General features: G+C 40.5%; 1 protein-coding gene across 4 annotated transcripts in view; it reads left to right on the top strand.

The window, feature by feature from the left end:
* The window catches only part of fgf12a (fibroblast growth factor 12a), a 31,142-nt gene extending 15,877 nt beyond the window's left edge, over window positions 1-15,265 (top strand). For all 4 annotated transcript variants that reach the window (XM_085439962.1, XM_085439961.1, XM_085439958.1 and 1 more), the window contains 4 exons: window positions 2,501-2,611; window positions 6,800-6,903; window positions 13,973-14,171; window positions 14,885-15,265. In XM_085439962.1, the coding sequence (XP_085296088.1) occupies window positions 2,501-2,611; window positions 6,800-6,903; window positions 13,973-14,171; window positions 14,885-15,000 (530 nt within the window). In that variant the 3' untranslated portion in view covers window positions 15,001-15,265. The remainder of the gene's footprint in view (window positions 1-2,500; window positions 2,612-6,799; window positions 6,904-13,972; window positions 14,172-14,884) is intronic.
* Window positions 15,266-20,819: the final 5,554 nt, after the last annotated feature.

A 20,819-nucleotide genomic window follows, 5' to 3' on the forward strand; every position in this document is an offset into this window, starting at 1 on the left:
AGTGTCGGATCAGTCTCTATCCTCGCTCCCCGTCTTGTGTCTGTACTACTGTGTAAATGTTCTAGAGGTTTTTTTTTCTTTTAATTGTAGTGTATATTGGTGTATATGGATATGATGTGTTCCTCCCTGTGAAGCGTTATAGAGCAGGTGATCATTCACCATTTCATGGTCATGACGCCATTTGTCAACGTACCTAAATGTCTTTGTCCTTCTGTATTGGTATGAAGTAAATCTGTGTTCTAGTGGCCCGTGCACTCACAGGGTGGCCTTAAGCTTGTTGCAGCTGAAAGACGCACAAACACACGTTGGAAACACTGGAGTTTATCTGGAAGTCTGTTCATGCCTACACACACACACACACACACACACACACACACACACACACACACACACACACACACACACACACACACACACACACACATGCTGATTCTGTAAATGATTGATGATTGAAGCGATGAGGCGTTGGCAGTTGCTCAGGCCTGTGCTGAGGCCTTAATTCATGGAAGTGTCTTTATCACATGTGATTTACTGATGTGGCCACTCCCAAGTGCTTACACACACACAAGCATATGCTACATTCTCTACATTACCCTCCCATGATGGATGATGAAGGGCCTGTCCCAGGAATTGATGCCGCTAACCCACAGGTAGGTGAGATGGGGAAGTGACAGTTAGGATGATGTACAGAGGAACTCACACTCGCTGGGGAGTTCTTCTTCGAGCCCTCTCCTCTACATTTTGTCTTCTGAAAAATAAACATAACTAGAGTTTATGCAACAGTAATTATTGCAGTGATCAGCTTTCAAGTAAGTACCTTAACATCTGTCAGTGCTTTTTGAAGTCTGATCAAAAACCATCCTTCTGTCCTGATAGCAAGCTTGAAAAAACGTTTCTTCTGCCAATTCATTTGGGACTTTTTGGGCCTGGTTGGACTAAAATGAATTGCACGTCCTCCAAGAATTTGTATGACCTTGGTGAACAGTCAAGCTTCTTTATTCCAGTCACATACACTATTTATCAGAATGTTTGTGCCTGCAAAGCAAGGATTTCATTAAATGAATGTTTATTTAGGTGCACAAAGAGAAACTAAGTGCCAATTCAATTGTGACAAAACGCATAATTTGTTCCTTTTGTGAGACAGACTGAACTGAGGATTAGTCATCTTTAGTATCTATTTGTTTTTCCCAGACTTTACACAAAACAGCGCATTACTGTGCCGCTGTAGAGTAGTATTACTCACGATGAGCCTCAAGAAAACCATGAATGTATATATACTCATTGCATGATCATATCTTTTATTTTACCTGCTTTAAAAATAGTTTTATTTTATTCTTAATCATCAGGATATAATGATGTCATCTGACTTGGACTTCCTGCTTTTGCACAAAATCAAACAAGAGAAGCATGTGTTTTTTCTCAGATAAAAACTGCTTTCCACACATCAGCTTTTACTCAGCATTGCCTGAAGCTGAGAGGCTTTTTTTTGCCCTCAGCTAATCCTCGCTTCCACCTGCTCCACCTGAAGAGAGGAGCATTTTGAGCAGCACTTTGGCCACGCGCCAGAAGTCATACCCTCCAAAGTTGGAGGTCGAAACAGGGTTATCTTACTGGGAAACAAAAAAAATTAAATAAAATGAAACCTCCTCCAGAACTTCCTTTCTGTTTCCTTTCAGGAAATAAATAATAAGGAAATCATTTGGAGCGCAGCATAGAAACATGCCTGTTCAAAAGATTGATTTCATAAAAAATGTCAGTCATATTATTTCTAAAATGCATGGTTGCTTCATACCAAAGAAAGTACTGGCATGTCAGTGTGCATTAAATGTGATTTTAAAAGGCTGTTGAAAGGTAAACCACTGTGGTTTACTTATTATTGGTTTTCTGTTAACGTGTTGTCCTTGTAAAGGTTTTCCTGTCAAACAGCTACTTAACCTTTTATGGGCTCATGTGCTGCATCAGGTGATTCACAGCAAATTGTCCTTTATAGTGTTATTGATATTAGTGATGCAATATATATATTATTGAAATTGTTAAATGTGTAGTGCTTTTTGTGGGCAATTGTGGAAGCTGGATTGTGCCACAGGAATAATAAGAGTTCCTTTAAAATGGCTTATCACAATTGAATAGATACACAAGTCATAAAGTGAACAGTGAACCATCGTTAACCTTTTAGAGACTTTAAATACGACAAAAGAAATGAACTGTAAATGTTTTTAAGTAGAGTAAGTCTATAATTGTTCTGCTGATACGCTCCATCCTCCACAGCCAGCTTTTAATTAATCATGCACTACATTTTATGATCGTGAAACACTTCTTTTGGATGATTTTTTTTCTGAGTGTTAGCTGAAAGCGGAGGTATCAGCTAAATTGTGCTTTTTTCTCACCATTATGAGACTGTTGTTCTGACATATTCTTGGTGGGGACGGGGCTGGGGCCGACGGGTGTGTGTGTGTGTGTGTGTGTGTGCGTGCGTGTTACGTGTGTGTGCACGTTCCAGAGCCACAGCTGAAAGGCATCGTGACACGACTGTTCAGCCAGCAGGGCTTCTACCTGCAGATGCAGCCGGATGGAACCATCGACGGCAGCAAGGACGAGAACAGCGACAACAGTGAGTGGAGCATTTTGGAAGCCACAGCTTCCAGCGTAAAACATTTAATGGCCACGAGTCGGTTATATAATAGATTGCTGCCTTTATACGCTTTAGCATTTTTAATTCTTATATAACTCGTGCTATTTGGGTGACCTAAAGCACTCTAAAATTAATTTATGACACCCTCGCTAAATTGGATTATCTTGATTGAAAAACAGATTTTAAAGGCAAGAAATACCCCAGAGCCAAATGCTCTCTTTTCTGCATATGATTATGTAATAATATGCACATAAATGTGCCAAAATCTGCTCAAATGTTTTATGTACTCCAAGCCTGTTTTCTCAAAAATGATGTAGTCTCTAAATATCATATTTATCTGGTAACTATAATTAATTTGCTATAGTAAAAACAATTCTGGTATCCCCACCAGGTCCCTACTAGGTAAACCATTTCTACTGTGTACACTTCATGATTGAAAGTGTCACATTGTTTTGATTGATACGGCTCCAAAGCACGTGTGACCATCACATCAAAATTTCCTTCCTGGAAAAAGCCATTGCTAGAAGTGGTTGTAGGCCCATAGCTTCACTCCATGCCACAAGAACCTCCCCTGCAATATTTCACTGCAACCGACTTTCCATAGTGAACTACCAGTGAATAAATAGTCTCTGGGGTATACCCCATCCACCTCCACAAGAACAGAAAGGAGTGCAAAATCAGCCGTGTCTGTAGAGAGTCTCTTATATTAAAACTTGCAGCTTTTTGTTAAGAGTTTCCTATAAAGGATCAAGGAATAGACAGCACATATGTCAGGGGGGAACAACTGTCAAAGCTATAATGATGACACTCCCAGTCTGGAGTGAGGCCAATACAGGAAACCAACCATGACTTTTCTTCTTCTTCTCCTGCCTTACTTACAGAAAACCGCAGCCACAGCTGCTGGACCAGGGCAGTTATGTGCTGAAATGAATGCTTCACTCCTCCATTGTTGTTGCTGTATATTTTAAGAGGAGATAGATCTTTAATGAGAACCACTTAGGGCATAAAGTGAGGGTCTTCAGGACAAAACGGATTACTGCATAAGGGGGATGGGAAGGAAAGTGAGAAACATTCACATATAATGCATTTCATGTGTTTAGCTTGAGCAAACAGCTGGTTTTTTTTGTTGTTTCTTTTGAAGGTTTCCATTGTGTCTAAAGGTTTTAGCTGGTTGAGGGTTTAGCTGCATGTGAGGATTTCCCCACCTTTAGGTAATCCTCTAGTTTAGCAGTCCCCCTGGCCCAGGGATGGAAGAATGCAGTGAATAATTCAGCCACAGCAAACTAAAAATACCACCCTCTCCGTTTGTACCCAATGAATAATTCTCTATATTAGATGCCTCAAGCATACAGACTGTCTAAAGTAAGACACACAGAGGGAAGAGGCGAGCAGGAGGTGCCACTAGAGGAATTCAAAGTGTAGAATAGAGGAGAAGATGGAGACAGTAAGAGGAAGAGAAAGGGGAAGAATAATCGCTGTCAGAAAAAGAGAAAGGAGATTTTGTATTCAGGTCTTGCACTGAGCCATTGATCTCTTAGCTGGATTATTAGAATAATAGATTATCCTCCACCCTTCAACTACGACATCCTCTGACCCGCCTCATCCACAGCTTTAGCTGATAGAATACAGCAATTTATTTTCAGGGGGTGCTTCAGTGGAACCGATGGTAGTGAGGAGCATGATGGCGCCTGAATAATAGCAGTGACCTGTACCCAGAGTGCACTTGGTTTCCATTTTCATTTTTATCAATTGCTTCATTTCAGTGCGGAACGGGAAGCGGTGAAACAAGGACACCGCTGAACAGGAAACAGTTTTAGTGACAAAAAGGAGGAAAATGATGATGAAAAATGAGAAAATAATGGAATTTCTTCTTTAATCATGCCTCTCTCATTTTTAAATAGCTCGATTTTATTATGGGTTTGGCAAATTGTGCAAAGTGCTCGACTGAGTCACAAAGTTGCTGCCTTCAGGCTCAATATACAGTTACAAGTATGGAAAATTGCTTTAGTGGTAAGCATGACTGGCTGGAAGCTGTACGCTTAACTAACAGCGAGGGCTTAGGAACACCGTTCCATTAATTACCATCCATGTTCAAATTTGAACAGTTATTAATTTGATTGTCATCAGTTGATCGCCTGCAGTAATTATCTGCACACTCTGAAGCCCTAGAAAGATACTGCTGGTTATGAGACACCTGCGGTTTCAGGCAGTCACGCTTCATCTATCTCTGATGCTCCGGGTTTGATGGATGGAATAAGGATAGACTTCCTTATTACCTGAAGACCCATACGCTAATTTCAAGTGCTTTCAGTTTCCAGCTGGAGTGTGGAAAAAAAAAATAAGCTCTATATAATTGCAAATGTGACAGTGTATACCTGGATTTCTCTCTGGATTTGGAGATATGCCCTTGGCATTTGAAATTTGGCTAAGTTTCTTTCTGAAACTTTTCCTGCAGGGTTTATTTCCTGCTGTGCTAGTATTCCTCACATGAAATTCACTTGCCTGAGTCTAGCCGCTGCAGGATTTTTTGTAGTCGATTACTGCTCTTCTGGAAGACTTGGCATTTTGAGGATTTTCCTTTATTGAGTTGTTTGAACCTATTTTGTCTGGCCCTTTGACGATAACAGATCCCTGGAGAATCGCTTAACTCTTCCAGCGCCAGCCCGGCCTCTCTTTTTTCAGTGAGAGATAGGATTGAGGTGATTAAGGAGGAAGAATCAGTGTGAGAATAGTCATCAGGTAGTTATGGAATCAATCAAATGCTGGTGCTGGCATTTAGATGATAACTGAATGACAGCTTCTGTCAGCTCTCAAATTTTTTGGCAGGCAAATGAGAGCAGGGATTGTGGATCGTAATTATAACATAATAGTGTAGTAGTGGGCCATATTTTATGTCTCTTTTCCTCCCACTATTCAAGCAAGGCCGAACTGTTGATGGTGCCTCTGACAGACACTGCCAGACATCGACGAGACAAACGCAGCAGCGGCTAATGGAAAGAGGAGTGAGGGAGCATACAGAGGAGGTAAAGAAATGACAGAATAAGAAGCAGGGAACAGATGGAAAAATAGCTGAGAAGTCTTAGAAAATCAAACTGAAGGGGCTGAAGTACCCATTCTGTCTGGCCTCAAGGGTATATGTCCCTGCATAGCGGCCGGCAGGTATCACGTGCACCACTGGCCCCGAGGTCAGGTTTAAACCATTGGCAGCACGTCGATATTTATTGAGTGAAATAGAATCTGTTCAGAGGACAGACCTGTGTTGGCCCGATGCCTTTTTTTCCCCCTGCCAGCCTTTTCTGGTAGTCCCCATTGACACTTGCAGAACAATCACTCCAACATCACGGGGAGTTCACAGTACGCAAAGCACGCCCTCACCAAACCAACGCCCTTGATGGTTCAGTCCGCTCAGGAGATTCAGTAGCATTTGCCTGCAGCAGTTTAGTGATTGATGGGGTCTTAAATCAAAACACAATTTCGGTTGTTTGCTATCACAGATCTATGTCTACGCTGTTTTATTGACGCTCGTGTCACTGCTTTAAAGATTATGCTGCATACTTTCAGGTATGGATCAGCGTTCAGTAATCACTGAGTCAGAAGCAGGTTTTCAGATTGCAGTGGAATATGATCAAAATGAACGCTGATGACTTAAAACCTGAACATTTGTGCCTGGACATACTAGCTGCACTCATAGTAAGCCTCATTTCTACCGGTATGGCAGCTTATCAATTCCTTTCTGACTGGCAGTGCCAGTTACAATTTCTCATATTGGAGCTGCTGCAAACAGAGTCACATATGTGTGCATAAATAGTACATAGTTGCTTTCATTTTGCAAAATCTAAGCCATCCAGGAGACTTGAATTCAACTAGATGTACAAAGAATCACAGGATGCTTTGTGATTCTTTGTGCAGTTACCTCAGCTAGATGTCATTAAAAAAGTTTTGGATTCCTGCTGTTATGCGTCACTGTGCATCAGAGTTCCCTTTGTCTATGTCCTGCACTGTTCACTTTACCGCTGACAGACAGCCAAAGAACAGAGATCAGAGGGTGTTGTGTCTACAAGAGTTAAGTGAAAACTCAATTGTCCTATTCTGTCCTTTGTGTCTGATGTCTCTCTTTCGTCTCTGCCTCTTTGTAACTGTTTCTCCTCCACTCTGTCTGCTCTGCAGCCCTGTTTAATCTTATTCCCGTGGGTCTGAGAGTGGTGGCCATCCAGGGGGTGAAGAGTGGCTTTTACATTGCCATGAATGGCGAGGGCATGCTCTACAGCTCGGTAAGACGCGACTCCTCGCTCCAGTCACGCCGCCATGTCGCGCATGTTTGAGCGGTGCCAGCATGCGTATTTCTTCATTAACACGTGTTGTGTTTTGTTCTGTTTGTTGTCTGTTTTAATATCCCATTGCTGCAAAGACTCAGCCCTGCCAATCCCTTTCATCTCTGCTAAATTTAAGAGCTCTTCAGATGTGCCTTTGTGTTGCTGTGCAGCACTTATCTCTCCCAACCCCTCCCCATCCTTTGTTGCACCTCACATGCTTTGCATTTAATTTGATATTAAGTTCAGTGCTCAGTGAAGTGCTCTCAGTTTGTTTTGTATGAGAAAAAAAGTGTAGCGTAATCTTAACATATTAACAGAAAGACTCTGGGGTAAACGTTACAAATGTAAATGTGTAGAATATATGCACCGGGAGTTGGGGGGTCTCCAGCCAAAAGATGTGGCTGCTGCATTGAAGATCAAGACATGCATGTCTTAGGAAAATGAGCTGCAGAGGGAGCGTGTTTGTAAGACAGCGAGAAAGAACTGCAATACATATCCCAGTTGGGATGGTTATATAACCTCTAGTCTTAGCAGAGGATAGTGCTACTGAAGAAAGAAGCTGATGGGAGGGCTGCATCACTCCCAAACTTCTGCTGAGGGACTTGGTGATTGCTGTGTGATTGCCAGACAGCCATGATAAATGACTGGCGAGAGCTGGAATTCACAGACTGCCCATCAAACTTTTTCTCTCTTAAAATACTCATAAAATACTTGAAGGACACAGTGAAGCCTGTGTCTGCTAACTTGCAGCTTACATTTATTGATAAGGGCGCCGCTTTACTGTTAGGGTGACAAGGGGAAAAGTTTGAGTTGAGAAGATGAATGGTGGACGCGATGTCTTTTTTTTGGTTGTTTGTTTTTTTTAAATGTGCTCTTGAATAACTGAAAAATTAGCTCAATTTACCATCGTTATTTCAGAATGACAAGCAGTTTTTACTCAGTACAACTTGAACACAACTCAGTGCCTAGACAGATGTATGAGGCACTCACAAGTTCAGAGAAGGACATACAGTAAATGCGCATGGTTTTATGACTCACCCAGTAGACAGATTCATTCATAACCAAAGGCTCATAAACAAGTGCACATCTCTCAGTCCTACTGTGAAGCTTATAATAATTCTCCTCCCACCTATCTATGTCTAATTAAAGTTTAATCCTGCCCAGACAGCAATCTTTTAATTTATCAAATTGACTCAAGTTGGGGATGCTGAATGACCCCCACACAAACCCGCTCTTTATAAAATCATCATTTGTGTCAGAGTACTTTATTATTATTAATTACAAACCATTTAGTACTTCAGTGTCAAGAGGCAGCTTTTGGTGTAACAAACATTTGTCTTTACTTATCATCATTTTATCCACATTTTTTTCGGATGCAGAATCAACTCTTTGAGCCTTCTAAAACAGCTAGAGTAATTTTTAATTAGAGGTTAGGATGTTTCTGCTGTAGCAGTCGAAGGACCGTTTTAATCAAAGCCACAAACTAAATGAATTTTCTAGCCATGTGGAAGGGGTCCGGCTCCTCAGATGTGAAGCATGGACGATTAGCATTGGTTATTTCCTTACCAATGCCTATAAGCCTATAAGCCTTGGAGGGGCTCATAAAAAGATTAAATTAACATGCAAACTACGTAAAAGCAAATATAGCCTCTGTTGTTTACCAGTACAGGTTATGTATGCGGATAAATAATAAAGCGTTGCAGGAATGGCATTATGGGGAGCATTTCTGTTCTTTATTCATGCATTTATGAGAGCTTTCTTGGTGCAACCACGGCCATAAAGTAAGTCCTTCATTCATTCCTCATTCTTAGTCACATTTACTTTTATTATTATTTGTCTGGGTCTTCATTGTTTTTCCGAGCCATCCTCGCTTATTCACTCTTGCTCCCGTCCTCCTGTCCTCTCTAAGATGAGCCTTCCATTTTACTATTTTGACTCCACCAACTATAAAGTTTGTCACTGCTTGTTTTGTCGTCTTGTTTTGCCTTCCTTACATCTGAGAGCAGAGATACATAGCTCTCTCCCGTGCCCCCCCCCCCCCCCCCCCTTGGGAGATAATTACTGAGGGATATCCTCCTACTTCTCTAACACTGCCTCCCTTTTACTTTTTTCCTTCCTGCTTCTTTGCGCTGTCTTGTTAGTGAGAGAACGCGACAACCCTTTCTTCTGTTGTTGTTTGAGATGCTTCTGAGAAATTGCACTGCACCCTTGAGGACCTTTTCTGTCAGTCTTTTATCTGGGTGTCAGGTATCATTTTTTTTAGTACTATCACTGCTGATCAGTTAAGTCGTTACATATATGCTGCCTGGTTTTTCTTGCTTGCAGAGCTTGCTGATGAGGATTGGAAGCTGATGTAGCTGAGGGTGAGCTGGGTGATGGTGCTTATGTGGAGTGTTTAGTGATAAAGTGCGTGGGGGCTGAACATCTACAATGAAGAGTTCCCTTCCATTATTTATAACACTCAATATGACCTACTTTGCTGCACAACAGTAACCACTGCTACCGTCTACAGTATCTATCTATCTAAATATGTTAATTTATGTTGCAAAAAAATTGTAAATCGCACACTGTTTTGTTTTTAGATAAATGGCTCAATAGAAAATTGACGAAGGTTTGGTAGTTTGTCATTCTACTTGATTACTTTATGAGCTAAACTGGTGCTTCTGTGTGTGCAAACAATGTAGCTGCTCATGGTGTTGAATCTATGCTAATGCCATGTACAGCCACCTCCCCCCCCCCTTCCCCCCAAAGGTAAAAAAAAGTAGGTGCGATTTAATTGCAGACAATCAAACACATCATCTGTGGAGAAAATTGAGAAAAGACAAAAAATAACACCTTGCTTCAAAGTGACTGACTCCAGAGTCAGACAGAGGGAAAAAAGATAAGCATGGAGGGAGGGAAAATTAGAAAAAAGTGAGAAAGAGAGTTTTCAGTTTAAGTAACGTCTAGACGATCCCAGACCTAAATCTCTCCAAGAATAATAATAAGCTCCCCGGGAGTTCCATGGCAGCGCTGGGATTGTCACAGGGCCCAGATCTCTCAGATACACCAGTGTCTCAAGCCCATGTTTAAATTGAGGTCCTCGCCGTATCCTCCACATCTTTATCCAAATTCAAAAGATGTCTGTCGGCAGCTGCTCCTCAAAGCAGAGCCAGAGAGTTGCCTCCCTCCTGTGATGGAGCCAGCAGCTGATTTAGATTCAGGATGCATTCAGCTCAGTTCTTTTGGCAACCCAGTTTGGCAATCCATTACATCTTGTTCTCATTCTTCGAGTTTCATTTTACATTCCATACATTGGCACTCACACCTTTCATAAGCCCCAAACACACACGTTACCTCACACTTATCTGGACAGAGGTGCAGAACCACCAGAGGTGGTGATGGGTATGAGGTTGTTTTGCTGGTTTTGCAGCTGGTATTAAAGTTAAGATAACCCGAAATCTAGATAAACATGATGTGAGTAACACTATCATGTCCAAAAAATCAAGGATGATGTGAAAATAGCAGCATTGGTCTTTAAAGTTCTCTGTGGAGTTTTTGAAGACTTCAGCGATAGAGGGGTTTTTATTTCTTTATTTTTCTATGATTTTCTATAAGAAGGTCACAATTTAGTTATTTTGAGGTAACACACAAGCGCACATTTAAAAACTTTTCAAAGGTTGTTGGCTGTCTTTTGCTCAATTCTCTGTCAAGGTGATCCCACATTGCTTCAGGAATGTTGAAGTCCAGCTTCCGGGCCTCCTTCTATTCATTTTTACTGTATTGGCAGTGTGTTTGGAATCATTGTTTAAAACTAAAGCAGTTTCCAATCAGATTCTTTTCAGATGGTGTTGCATTGTCGGTCAAAATTTGACAGTTCTTTTCTGTGTTTATAATTCCACCAATTTTAACAAGCACCACCCAAAACCACAGATCACAGATTGGCTGTAGACAATCACTGGTGTTTTGACCTTCTCCATGCATATTGATGCCGATTTGGTATACCTTAGCCTTTTGTTACTGTTTTTTGTGAGAAGCTTCTTGACAGCCACCTTTCCATCGAGACCACCTCTGATGAGACTTTGACAAACAGTAGATGGATCAACTGACAGGCCAGATGCATCTCAATTCCTGTGTCAGGTCTTTCATGGATTTCCCCCCAATTTTTTAAGGACATGACATTCATTGTTCAAGACTGCTTTAAAAAAGTTGCTAGGAAGTCTGGCTCCTTGGAAGCAAAATATAGCGAAATGAGTGGTAATTCAATGCTGTAGTGCTACATTTATACCTTGTGCAAAGCAGGAATTGCAAACTCAAAAGGGTATTGGTGCGTTATTGTCCTTTCAAAAATCAGTTTGATGTTTGTTTCTGTCAAAACAGATGATAAGCTTTTATATTAAAAAAAGAAAAAAAATGTTGTGAAAATATGCAGAAACAGCCAAAATATTTGCATTCAGTTAGCAGTTTTGCTGTGTTTATTCACAGCGTCTCAGGTGAAGCTTTTTTTTTTTTATCAATCCGTAGGTCCAAACTGAGGTCCAACTAAAGGTGCAATGTAAGCACATGTCCAGTTTTGCTAATAAGTCTTCTGGTTTTGTCCATGAGATTGCTATGGAATATAAATAAGCATCCTTTCAATTACTTTAATATCAGCTTGCAGAGCCTGTTAGCTCTTTTTAAAAAACTTGTTTCAGTGCAGTAACAACTTCAATTAATTATGAGCTCCTGGCAGAGGAAGTGACAGGGCAAACTTGTTGTCCATATATTTGGGGCATTGAGAATGTGTGTTGATGTGTATTTTTGTGCTTTTTCTTTGTCCCTGCGGTTCTGTGGTTTATGTCCATTAATAAAATCTCATTAATCACAATAGAGTCTGACCCCATCTCTTCACCTCGCATTTCTACTCAGTCATCCGTGAACAAGGTTCTCTGTTAGAGACTTCAAAGTCACTTACATTTCACCCCAGTCATTCCCAAACTGCATCCAGGGTGCTTTCTAAACCGCTCCAGCTTTTCATGGACAGCACAGGGCATTGTTGCCGTGGAGAATGTGGAGGGAATTTTATAATGTGTCAGCAAAGCAAGTGGCTAATGGTGAATGGTAGGTTAGTACTTGGGTGCGTATGTATGTGGGTGTGTGTGTGTGCTCTTGGCCTAATTTGAGCACCAAACAGATGAAGTAGCGATGAAGCCTTCTGCTGTGTAATGTATCACTGTCTGCCCCCCACCCACTCAAACACATACATTCACACATAAACACACACAGAGCCAGACAGGCACAACGTGACCCCAGTGCCCTGACAGCGAGCCAGATCTTTGCCGTTTGACAGCGTTTCAGCAGGCATTCAGATACACTCTGCCGCCAGAGCTTGTCCTCTCTCCTGCTGACCAGTGAGACGTTTCCACACTGTCAACCATGTGACCTCCACTTTCCCTCAGTCCCTTACTCAGCCTGCAATGCACTGAGGTCATACACACTGGGACTCATTACTCTCAACTGCGGCGTGCCATCCAAAAAGAGACCACACACACACACACACACTCTTTAAACTGTACTGAATATGACATAAACTAATTTAAAGCTACAGATTTTATTTATTTATTTATTTATTTTTTGCATGAAGAATCAGCCAAATGACTGTGTGTAATATACAGGTGCTGCTTAAAATGACTAACCAACAAAGCTCTACACAGATTTTTAGCACTCTTTAAATCCATACCACCTGCTGAAAAGATACCCAGATGACGTTAACAACTAGCTGATAAACACAGTTTGGACTGCACAGTAAAGATGCCAGATGCTTTCCTCGGGAGCTGGTAAAGCAAAACGGAACTAAAAAGTAAAGCAGCTATAAAACTTACATTAAACATGTGGTCAGAAACAGCTTTAAATTATTCCTGATTTGTATCAATTACTTCATAAAGGACATTTACACATGCATTAATCTCCCGAAGACGTAGAGTATAACTGCTGTTTGTCAAAGCCTTACCCTTATCCTAACCTTAAAGCATGTCACTAACCATAAAATGCATTGATTTATGTTATGGGGACTTTCTTTTTGTCCCCACAAGGAAGACACGTCCCTATAACGTGATGGTATAAACAGATTTAGGTCCCCTCTACATGAGTAATACCTGGACTACACACACACTGTCACCTCCAGCAGGGAGCAGAATTGGGCTGTCACTCAAACAGACAACCTTAAAAGGGCACAGAACCTTGCAGGAGACATTAATAAATGAAATATAGCAGTGACACAAAAACACACCCATAGTACAAAGTCTGGCTTAGCTGAGATCTGAGATGGCCCAACATCTACCAAACCAGCTGTTCTGCCTGCATTTTTTTTTTTTTTGGCACACACACGACTTCCCTGCCCTTCAAATTGACTGGCATTAGATTTTAATTTAGTCTTGAAGAGGACATTGTTGTGAACAGGGACAAGGACTGAGGGGTTGGCAGCCTCCTTGTCAGCACACATTAATCAGCACATGTGTGGTGATAAGTAAAGATTTTGTGCAGAAAAAGCAAATTTGTGCATTTTCCAGCCTTTCTAACACGATTGCCAAAGGTGACAAATGACTGTGCATCTTTACTGTACATCTGGAATGGGTTACAGAGTCAAGAGCATTGTTTCCTGTCTTGCACTGTCATGGCAATAATCTGGCATCGCACGCAGGCATGGCAGTGTATCCAGTATCTGGTTCTTTCCAGTTTTCCAGTCATTACTGTGAGTCCCCTTGCCTCTCTCCTTGACTTACTTTGATAATGAAACCAAGAGATAGAAATCTTCCATTGTCACATTATTCTAATAAGACTATCGTTCTCATTAGTCTCCTGTGTGTGTGTGTGTGTGTGTGTGTGTGTGTGTGTGTGTGTGTGTGTGTGTTACTGGATGTTTACCGACCTTGGCAACTGTCACATACTGGTCATGAGTTCTTTTTTTATTTTGCTGCTTTCAGCTTTCATGTGGGTGAAAATGTATTTTCTGTTTGCATTGACAAATATCTATAACATTTTTACCTTCCTGCACTCAATCTTTTTGCAGGAGGTGTTCACCCCAGAGTGTAAGTTCAAGGAGTCAGTTTTTGAGAACTACTATGTGATCTACTCGTCCACTGTGTACCGACAGCAGGAGTCAGGTCGGGCCTGGTTCCTTGGTCTCACCAAGGAGGGACAAGTAATGAAGGGCAACCGGGTCAAGAAGACTAAGCCCTCATCGCACTTTGTTCCCAGGCCAATTGAAGGTATCATAAAACTTGTAGAAGCACATTTTTGGTACAGCTTTAATGTTATTTCTTTTTGATTTCATTTTTTTTTGTAATGCATGCACTTCCCATCACGTACACTAGTATTATCGTGCAACACTGGTGGTTAAAGCAGCGATCCACCAGCTCTAATTAGCCTTTGAAACCAGATAATGTCTTATCTGGCTTTGGGGGACCTTCATTACCAGCTGGAACTGGCTTCTAAAGGGATTTATCATTTTGAGCATTTATTTTGCTCTTGCTTTGTTATTTGTCAGCAAGATTAACTATCTCATTTTCGATGAAGCTTAGTAGAGCAGTGTACGGGCAAAGGGGGAATCCTTAAAATTTTGTTGCACATTCAGGCACAGTTTCTCACAAGTGTGAAGCAGGACTTTGGACTTGGCAAGTGATTCACTTTCAGTGCCGCAGTAGTTTACATATCTTTTGTGGGAGCTTTGTTAAAATATCACATAGATATTGTTGTAATAACTTGTCAAGCAATGTGATAAAAAAGTGCAGACATGGCCTAATTCCCCTGTCTTCTCCCTCTCAGCCTGGTATAATTGTCCCAGCCTCACACCTGACCTTGTCTCTGTCTGCACATCCATCTCTTCAATCTACTCTCTACTGTCCCCATTCTCCTCTCCTCTCCGCTCCTCTCCGCTCCTCTTGTTTCCATCCCTTTCCTTGGCTTTCCATCTTTTCCACAGTTTGTATGTACAGGGAGCCATCACTGCATGAGATAGAGGACAAGCACCGCTCCAGGAAGAGCTCAGGGACTCCCACCATGAATGGAGGGAAAGCTGTCAATCAGGACTCCACATAGCATCTGAGGGAGGGGCTTCCAGCAGGGGGGAGAGGCCTCATCCTGAATGAAGGGAAGGGGCCAAAGGAAACTTCACCCGTCCCTCCCAATGTATGCACCACCATGGCCCGTGACAAACAGAGGGGTTTATGATGACAACGAGGAGCTATTACTGTACACCCAAGACAACGAAAACAAAAACTGATGTCTTGCCTGTGAAAACCTTTTAGATGAATTAATATGAAAAAGACTATACATATATATATATATATATATATATATATATATATATATATATATATATATATATATATATATATATATGGAGAAGTCATTTTCAATCAGGACTTGACCAACCATTTTATGCAAAAAAGTATAAAAACGCTGTGATAAACAAAGAAATGGTGGTCTCCCTTCACGTAAATACAAGTATCTGTCATTTTCGATTTATGCTGTGAAAAACAAGCTTTAATACATGTTCACTTTTCATACATTGATTTTTTTTCTACATGCTATTGCATTCTCATATGCTTTATTGTGTTGTTGTCAATAATAACTATACCATCTTCATTATAATCGTCATTACTAATCTGTTGCTCGATCATCTTATTTACTAGCTTTTTGTTTTTGAGACAAAATACTTTTTTTTATTACCCTTATGTGTTTTTTTTCTCTCACAGTTTGATCTTGAATGCACTGTCACACCACTTGCACTGGTGTGAGGGTAAGACTAAATATATTGATAGTTCTCTTTGCTGGACTTCAATGGAAACAGAGTGCTTAGGGTGGGATGTAATTTACTCAGGTGTGTATTGTAAGTTAGACTAATGTGACTATAGGACACAAACTTCCATATGTTGCCCTGCTGTGGCAGGACGGGACCGATACAAGCAATATAACAGAGTGCAGTCTAGTATGTCTCTAAATAAAAAAACAAAAACAATAAAACACTGACAACACATCTCCACGGTTGGTGTGTTTGTCAGTAGAAAAGACAAAGAAAGTTGTATGAGGCATTAAAAGTTGGAAACGAGTGAAAACCTGTTTTGATACAGTTTCTGTATTATCTCATCACTTAAAATGAGCATTAGGTTATAAACAAAGAGATGTCCAAACTTGTCAAAAATGACAAAGAATAATATTCTCTCCAAAAGCTGAGAGGATGGCAATGACCAACATCAGCACTACGAGCCATGGCCAAAAACGGTCACTTCGCATTTGCACCTCGAGAACCACAGACCCCTTTTTCTGCTGTTAGCTATAACAACAACTCAAAATATAACTATGTAACAGTAGTCGTGCTTTTGAACTATATGGACTAAACATGAAATAACCTTTGATTAAAGACTTCTGCAGTTTTTCTACGCAGAAAGAAAAGAAGTGGCAATTTTTTTGGCAAGCCCGGCCGTGAAGGGTTGTGTTGACTAATTTCCAGAAAGTTCTACTATTTCTATTATTCTGTTGTGAAATGACCAGAGACTTTTTCAACACTGGTGGACAGGGTGCCTGACTGTTTAATAAATCACTGACCTAACATGTTGAAAATTTGTTCAAAAATTGTAAGGTCACAATCATTCAAACTTTGCCATCACAATGGAAGCTAAATGTTTCATTGAGGAACCAGTACATATGGATTTGGCCAGATTCGAGGAGGATGTCTTACCGTCTCAGTGGGATTTTCTGAAATGGTAACGCACGCCATCTCTATTCCCACTGGTTTTGTGACCAATGAAATGAGCCACTTGCTGCATTGTGGAGGAAAGTCTCTCTCTTTCATAAATCAACAGATTGACAGGGCTGTATAAACGAGTTGAGTTGACTGGGACACCACATACGCTGTGTACGCTGCTGAGCTTATTTCTAAACCCCAATTAGTTTGTCTAACTCAGGAAGTCCTACAGTTGTGCAGTGAATGGGCCAGACGTAGAGGCTGGATGTCCACTGTCCAGCACTAGTTGCACAAAGACTGGCACCAATGTGGTGTTTGGATTGGGGTTAATAGTGTTATTTCTTTTTTACTATTATTAAAGATGACGTACAGCTAAGCCTAGCCAAGTTAGGAAAGCTGAAAAGGGGAAACGGTTAAGATCAAGCATGACCATCGCATGACTGTAGAAGTTGATGTAAGTTTGGTTTAAGTTTGAGGCGGGATCCAAGAGGAATGTCTTTAGATTTTTGGGAGCATATGTCCAAAATGTTTTATGCAATAGTTTGATCAGTATTTTAGCGAGAGCTCATACATCTCTCCTACATCTGGTTAGAAACCGGTTGCTAATTTGGTGATATGTACAGTAAATAGCACACATTCAGCTGCACGCAGCAAACTACAGTGGCATAGGCATCATTATGGATCTAGGAAAGTCTTCCATCTTGGACCCGGGTCCGCAGCTGATGCAAGTTACCTGTAAGAGCTAACAGTAGATTAGTTCAACTTCCACAGTACCTACTGAATAACAGTGATACATACAGTATATTAGACATGACACTGAAAGTCAGCAGGCAAGACCAGCATACAAGTATCTTTATACAGAGGTTTATACTGGTGCATATGACACATGTGTGGACTTAAAGCAATGCATGAAGCTAAGTGTACTGAAGGTCAACTCTTGACAGATGAATGAAAGGATCTGAGACAGGAATGAATACATGGAGTCAAAAAAGCTAATGTGAGAAAGCAGTAAAGCAAAGCACTTTTTTGTGGGTTTCTTGATGTGTGAAAGGGGTTAATAAAGGCTTTGATTGTATGAGATAATAACTATTATTTTAATATTTTTATGTTTGCAGATGATTCACTGCATTGGAACATGCTCATATATGCATTATGAATTCTGAGATGACAAAAAATATGCATTGATTATATAAAAAACAGAATGAAGTTAGTGATTGTTTAAGAATAAAGACTATGTTATCAAAAACTCTCAGCTATACAGTGACTGATTCATTGAATGTGTTGTTGATCATGACTGAATTATCTTTTTTTTAAACTTATGTCACTCTTTGTAACGGGAACATAATTAGGATAATAAGCAGACAAAACTGAATCGATCAATGTGTCATTTTTTATTTAATGGGATTCACATTCAATTCAAATCAGTTTCCTCTATCGTTCACAGAAGTGATTTATGCTCTACCTAGCCTCTAAATCCGATATGTCATTTTGGGATGGCGCTCTTTCGCCCTTAATTCTCACGTTGTCATGGAAACAGACCTTCCATGTCTGCAAGGAGAATGAGGAGGAGGAGGATGAAGGCTCCCCTGACTTTCAGGACGTGGCTTGTATTCTCTCCTGCATGATGGCTGCAGCACAAGACTACAGGGTATGGGGGGGTATTTTGTTCTCTTCTATTTTGGTTTTTCCTTCACTTACAGTACACAGCTGAGAAGAGTGCAGGCATGCAACCTCAGGGACAATATGTACCAAAAATGACATGGAAAAAGATGAGAAGCAACAAAAAGAGAGAAGGGAGTTGAGGGAAAGACATGCTGCATTATTCTGTTTTTTGCATTTAAGAAATCCACTTTTGCAAATATGAAATCTCATAGACTTCTAGTTGTAATTTTTTAATGCACCACTGTTGCAGCTTTACTTCAGAGTTTTCTTAATTTCAAAGAAAGCCAATGCAGTAATTTAAAAAGTCTCTGTGAGGCTGTGCTTAGGTACAGAAGTACATAAAGTTAATGCTGATGCAAATATTAGGTTCCTAATGGCAACGTACTGATGCTTAGGGCTTTTTCCTGCTATCCATCCATTTGCTTCCGCTTATCCTTTTCAGGATCGCAGCTATCCCAGCTGTCATAGGGCAAGAGGCGGGGCACACCCTGGACAGGTCACCAGTCTAACACACAGGGACAGACAACCATTCGCACTCACATTCACATATAGGCAATTTCGATTTTAAATGTTTTCAATTAACCTATCCCCACAAAGTGCATGTCTTTGGACTGTGGGAGGAAGCCGGAGTACCTGGGGAGAACCCACGCAAACACAGGGAGAACATGCAAATTCCACACAGAAAGACACTGCTGGTGGAATCAAACTCAGGTCCAGTGCTAACCACTGTGCCACCGTGCTGCCTTTTTCCTGCTAGTATGTGTTAAATAGTACCAACCAATTAATGTACCAAAAATGCAACTTTAAAGTTATAATTTTGACTAAATGGGGAGTAGATCTCTAAACAGAATTACATGTTAAGACCATACCTCATGGGGGCACTAGAGAAAAAGTCTGGGGATCTTCAAAGTTTGAAGTTTGACAACAAAAACAACAGAAAAAGCCAGCTGGTGGAGGGCGTAGTCAGAATAAATGGCTGACATTCTCACAATCATATAGTGTGAGAAACAAATTTGTTGTCAAAAGTGTTTTGGAACAAAATATAATTTTATTGCTAATGACCTGGCTATCCCCTCCCCCAAAAATAAGCTTTATATTGTAACGTAAAGACCCTACAATAATAGAGAGAAACGTCAATAGTCACACATTTCATGGCAAGAGATACGACATCCTCATAGCAGTACATACTGTACCTTTGTAATCAATGTTCACAAAGAGTAGAAACAAGTCAAGGTCAGCTACTTAGACATCTGTGGGTGTTAGCAGTCTAAACAGAGTCATCTGTTTGGATACACATAGGACAGCCAAGAGCTGTAAACAGCTCGAAGGCCATTCTACCCATCTCTGTTAAAACTGACCTCTGCCATGTGTTCTCCCACCCTATCTCCTTTCTTGTGTGGGCGAGGCCACCTTCACACATATCCTACAGAACAGACTAGGAACTTTGCAGCTTCAAAACAAAACTTACAAGTGACTCAGTATTGTATTAATATCAGTTTTGACCCTTTTTTAAAATAAATCTAGCGACCCCCAAATATTATTTTGGAGGTTAAGCCTCACATTGTGATTTTCTCACATGAAATATGCCTAAATCAATATAACCTTGCTTTCAAAGGCACATTACATAGCCATGGAGCATTTTAGCCACAATATTTTAGTGTCTGCCCAAAGGGGTAAAAGAAAACTGTGAGGTTAAGTTTCACTTGGGAGCTTTTCTTACTAGATTCATTGAGGTGGAAAGTTTTTTTTTCTTTGTTTTTTATTTTTTGTTTGTTTGTTTGTTTGTTTGGTTTTTGCTTTGTTTTATTATTTTCTTCAAGCCCTGTGTACAGGAGCTGCATACAAAAAGATATTTTGTGAAAAGGGTTGGCATAATAAGCAAATGCTTAAGCCAATACCTTTTGATTAGCCTTGTCTCATGCTTTCTTTCTTTATGGTAGATTTTTGTTCTGTTTTCACTGTTTTTTTTTGTTGTTTTTTTTCACTGTTTTCACTGAGATTTGAATTTGAATGCTAATCAATGCTAATATGCTAGTTAGCTGATATATTGTGTTTGTCAGATTAGCACGCTCATGTTTGCTAGAACTAAAGCCAAAGGACAACCAAGCAGGCTGGAGTTTTGTGAAATGGTGACAGCTGATAAGACGTTATTAGAACTGGGCTACCGATTCATGCTAAAAATCTATTTTTACTTGGGTAGCAATAAGGGATGACATTAGCTCTCACTCTTTCTTCTGGAAAGCATCCAAGATGGTTGCTTCGGGGCAGGATAAAACAGCACTCCGGCTTGTTTTGGCTATTTATCTAGATTGGATGGCTGCTACACACTAAAAGGATAAATGAATAACAAAAGCAAACTCAAAACAAGAAAAAAAAACCCCAAAACTAAACAAAAGCACGAACACACGATACCTGGATAATGTATGAGGACTAGGGTGTGCCTAAAGGTATCTATAGATTATGAACACATTTCAATAACAAAATAAAAACTCAAAGAAAACTAAAAAAA

Source organism: Copadichromis virginalis, linkage group LG18 (genome assembly GCF_057382275.1).
Source record: "Copadichromis virginalis isolate Kocher_CV1m ecotype Utaka linkage group LG18, C_Virginalis_male_GT1.1, whole genome shotgun sequence".
Classification (NCBI taxonomy): domain Eukaryota; kingdom Metazoa; phylum Chordata; class Actinopteri; order Cichliformes; family Cichlidae; genus Copadichromis; species Copadichromis virginalis.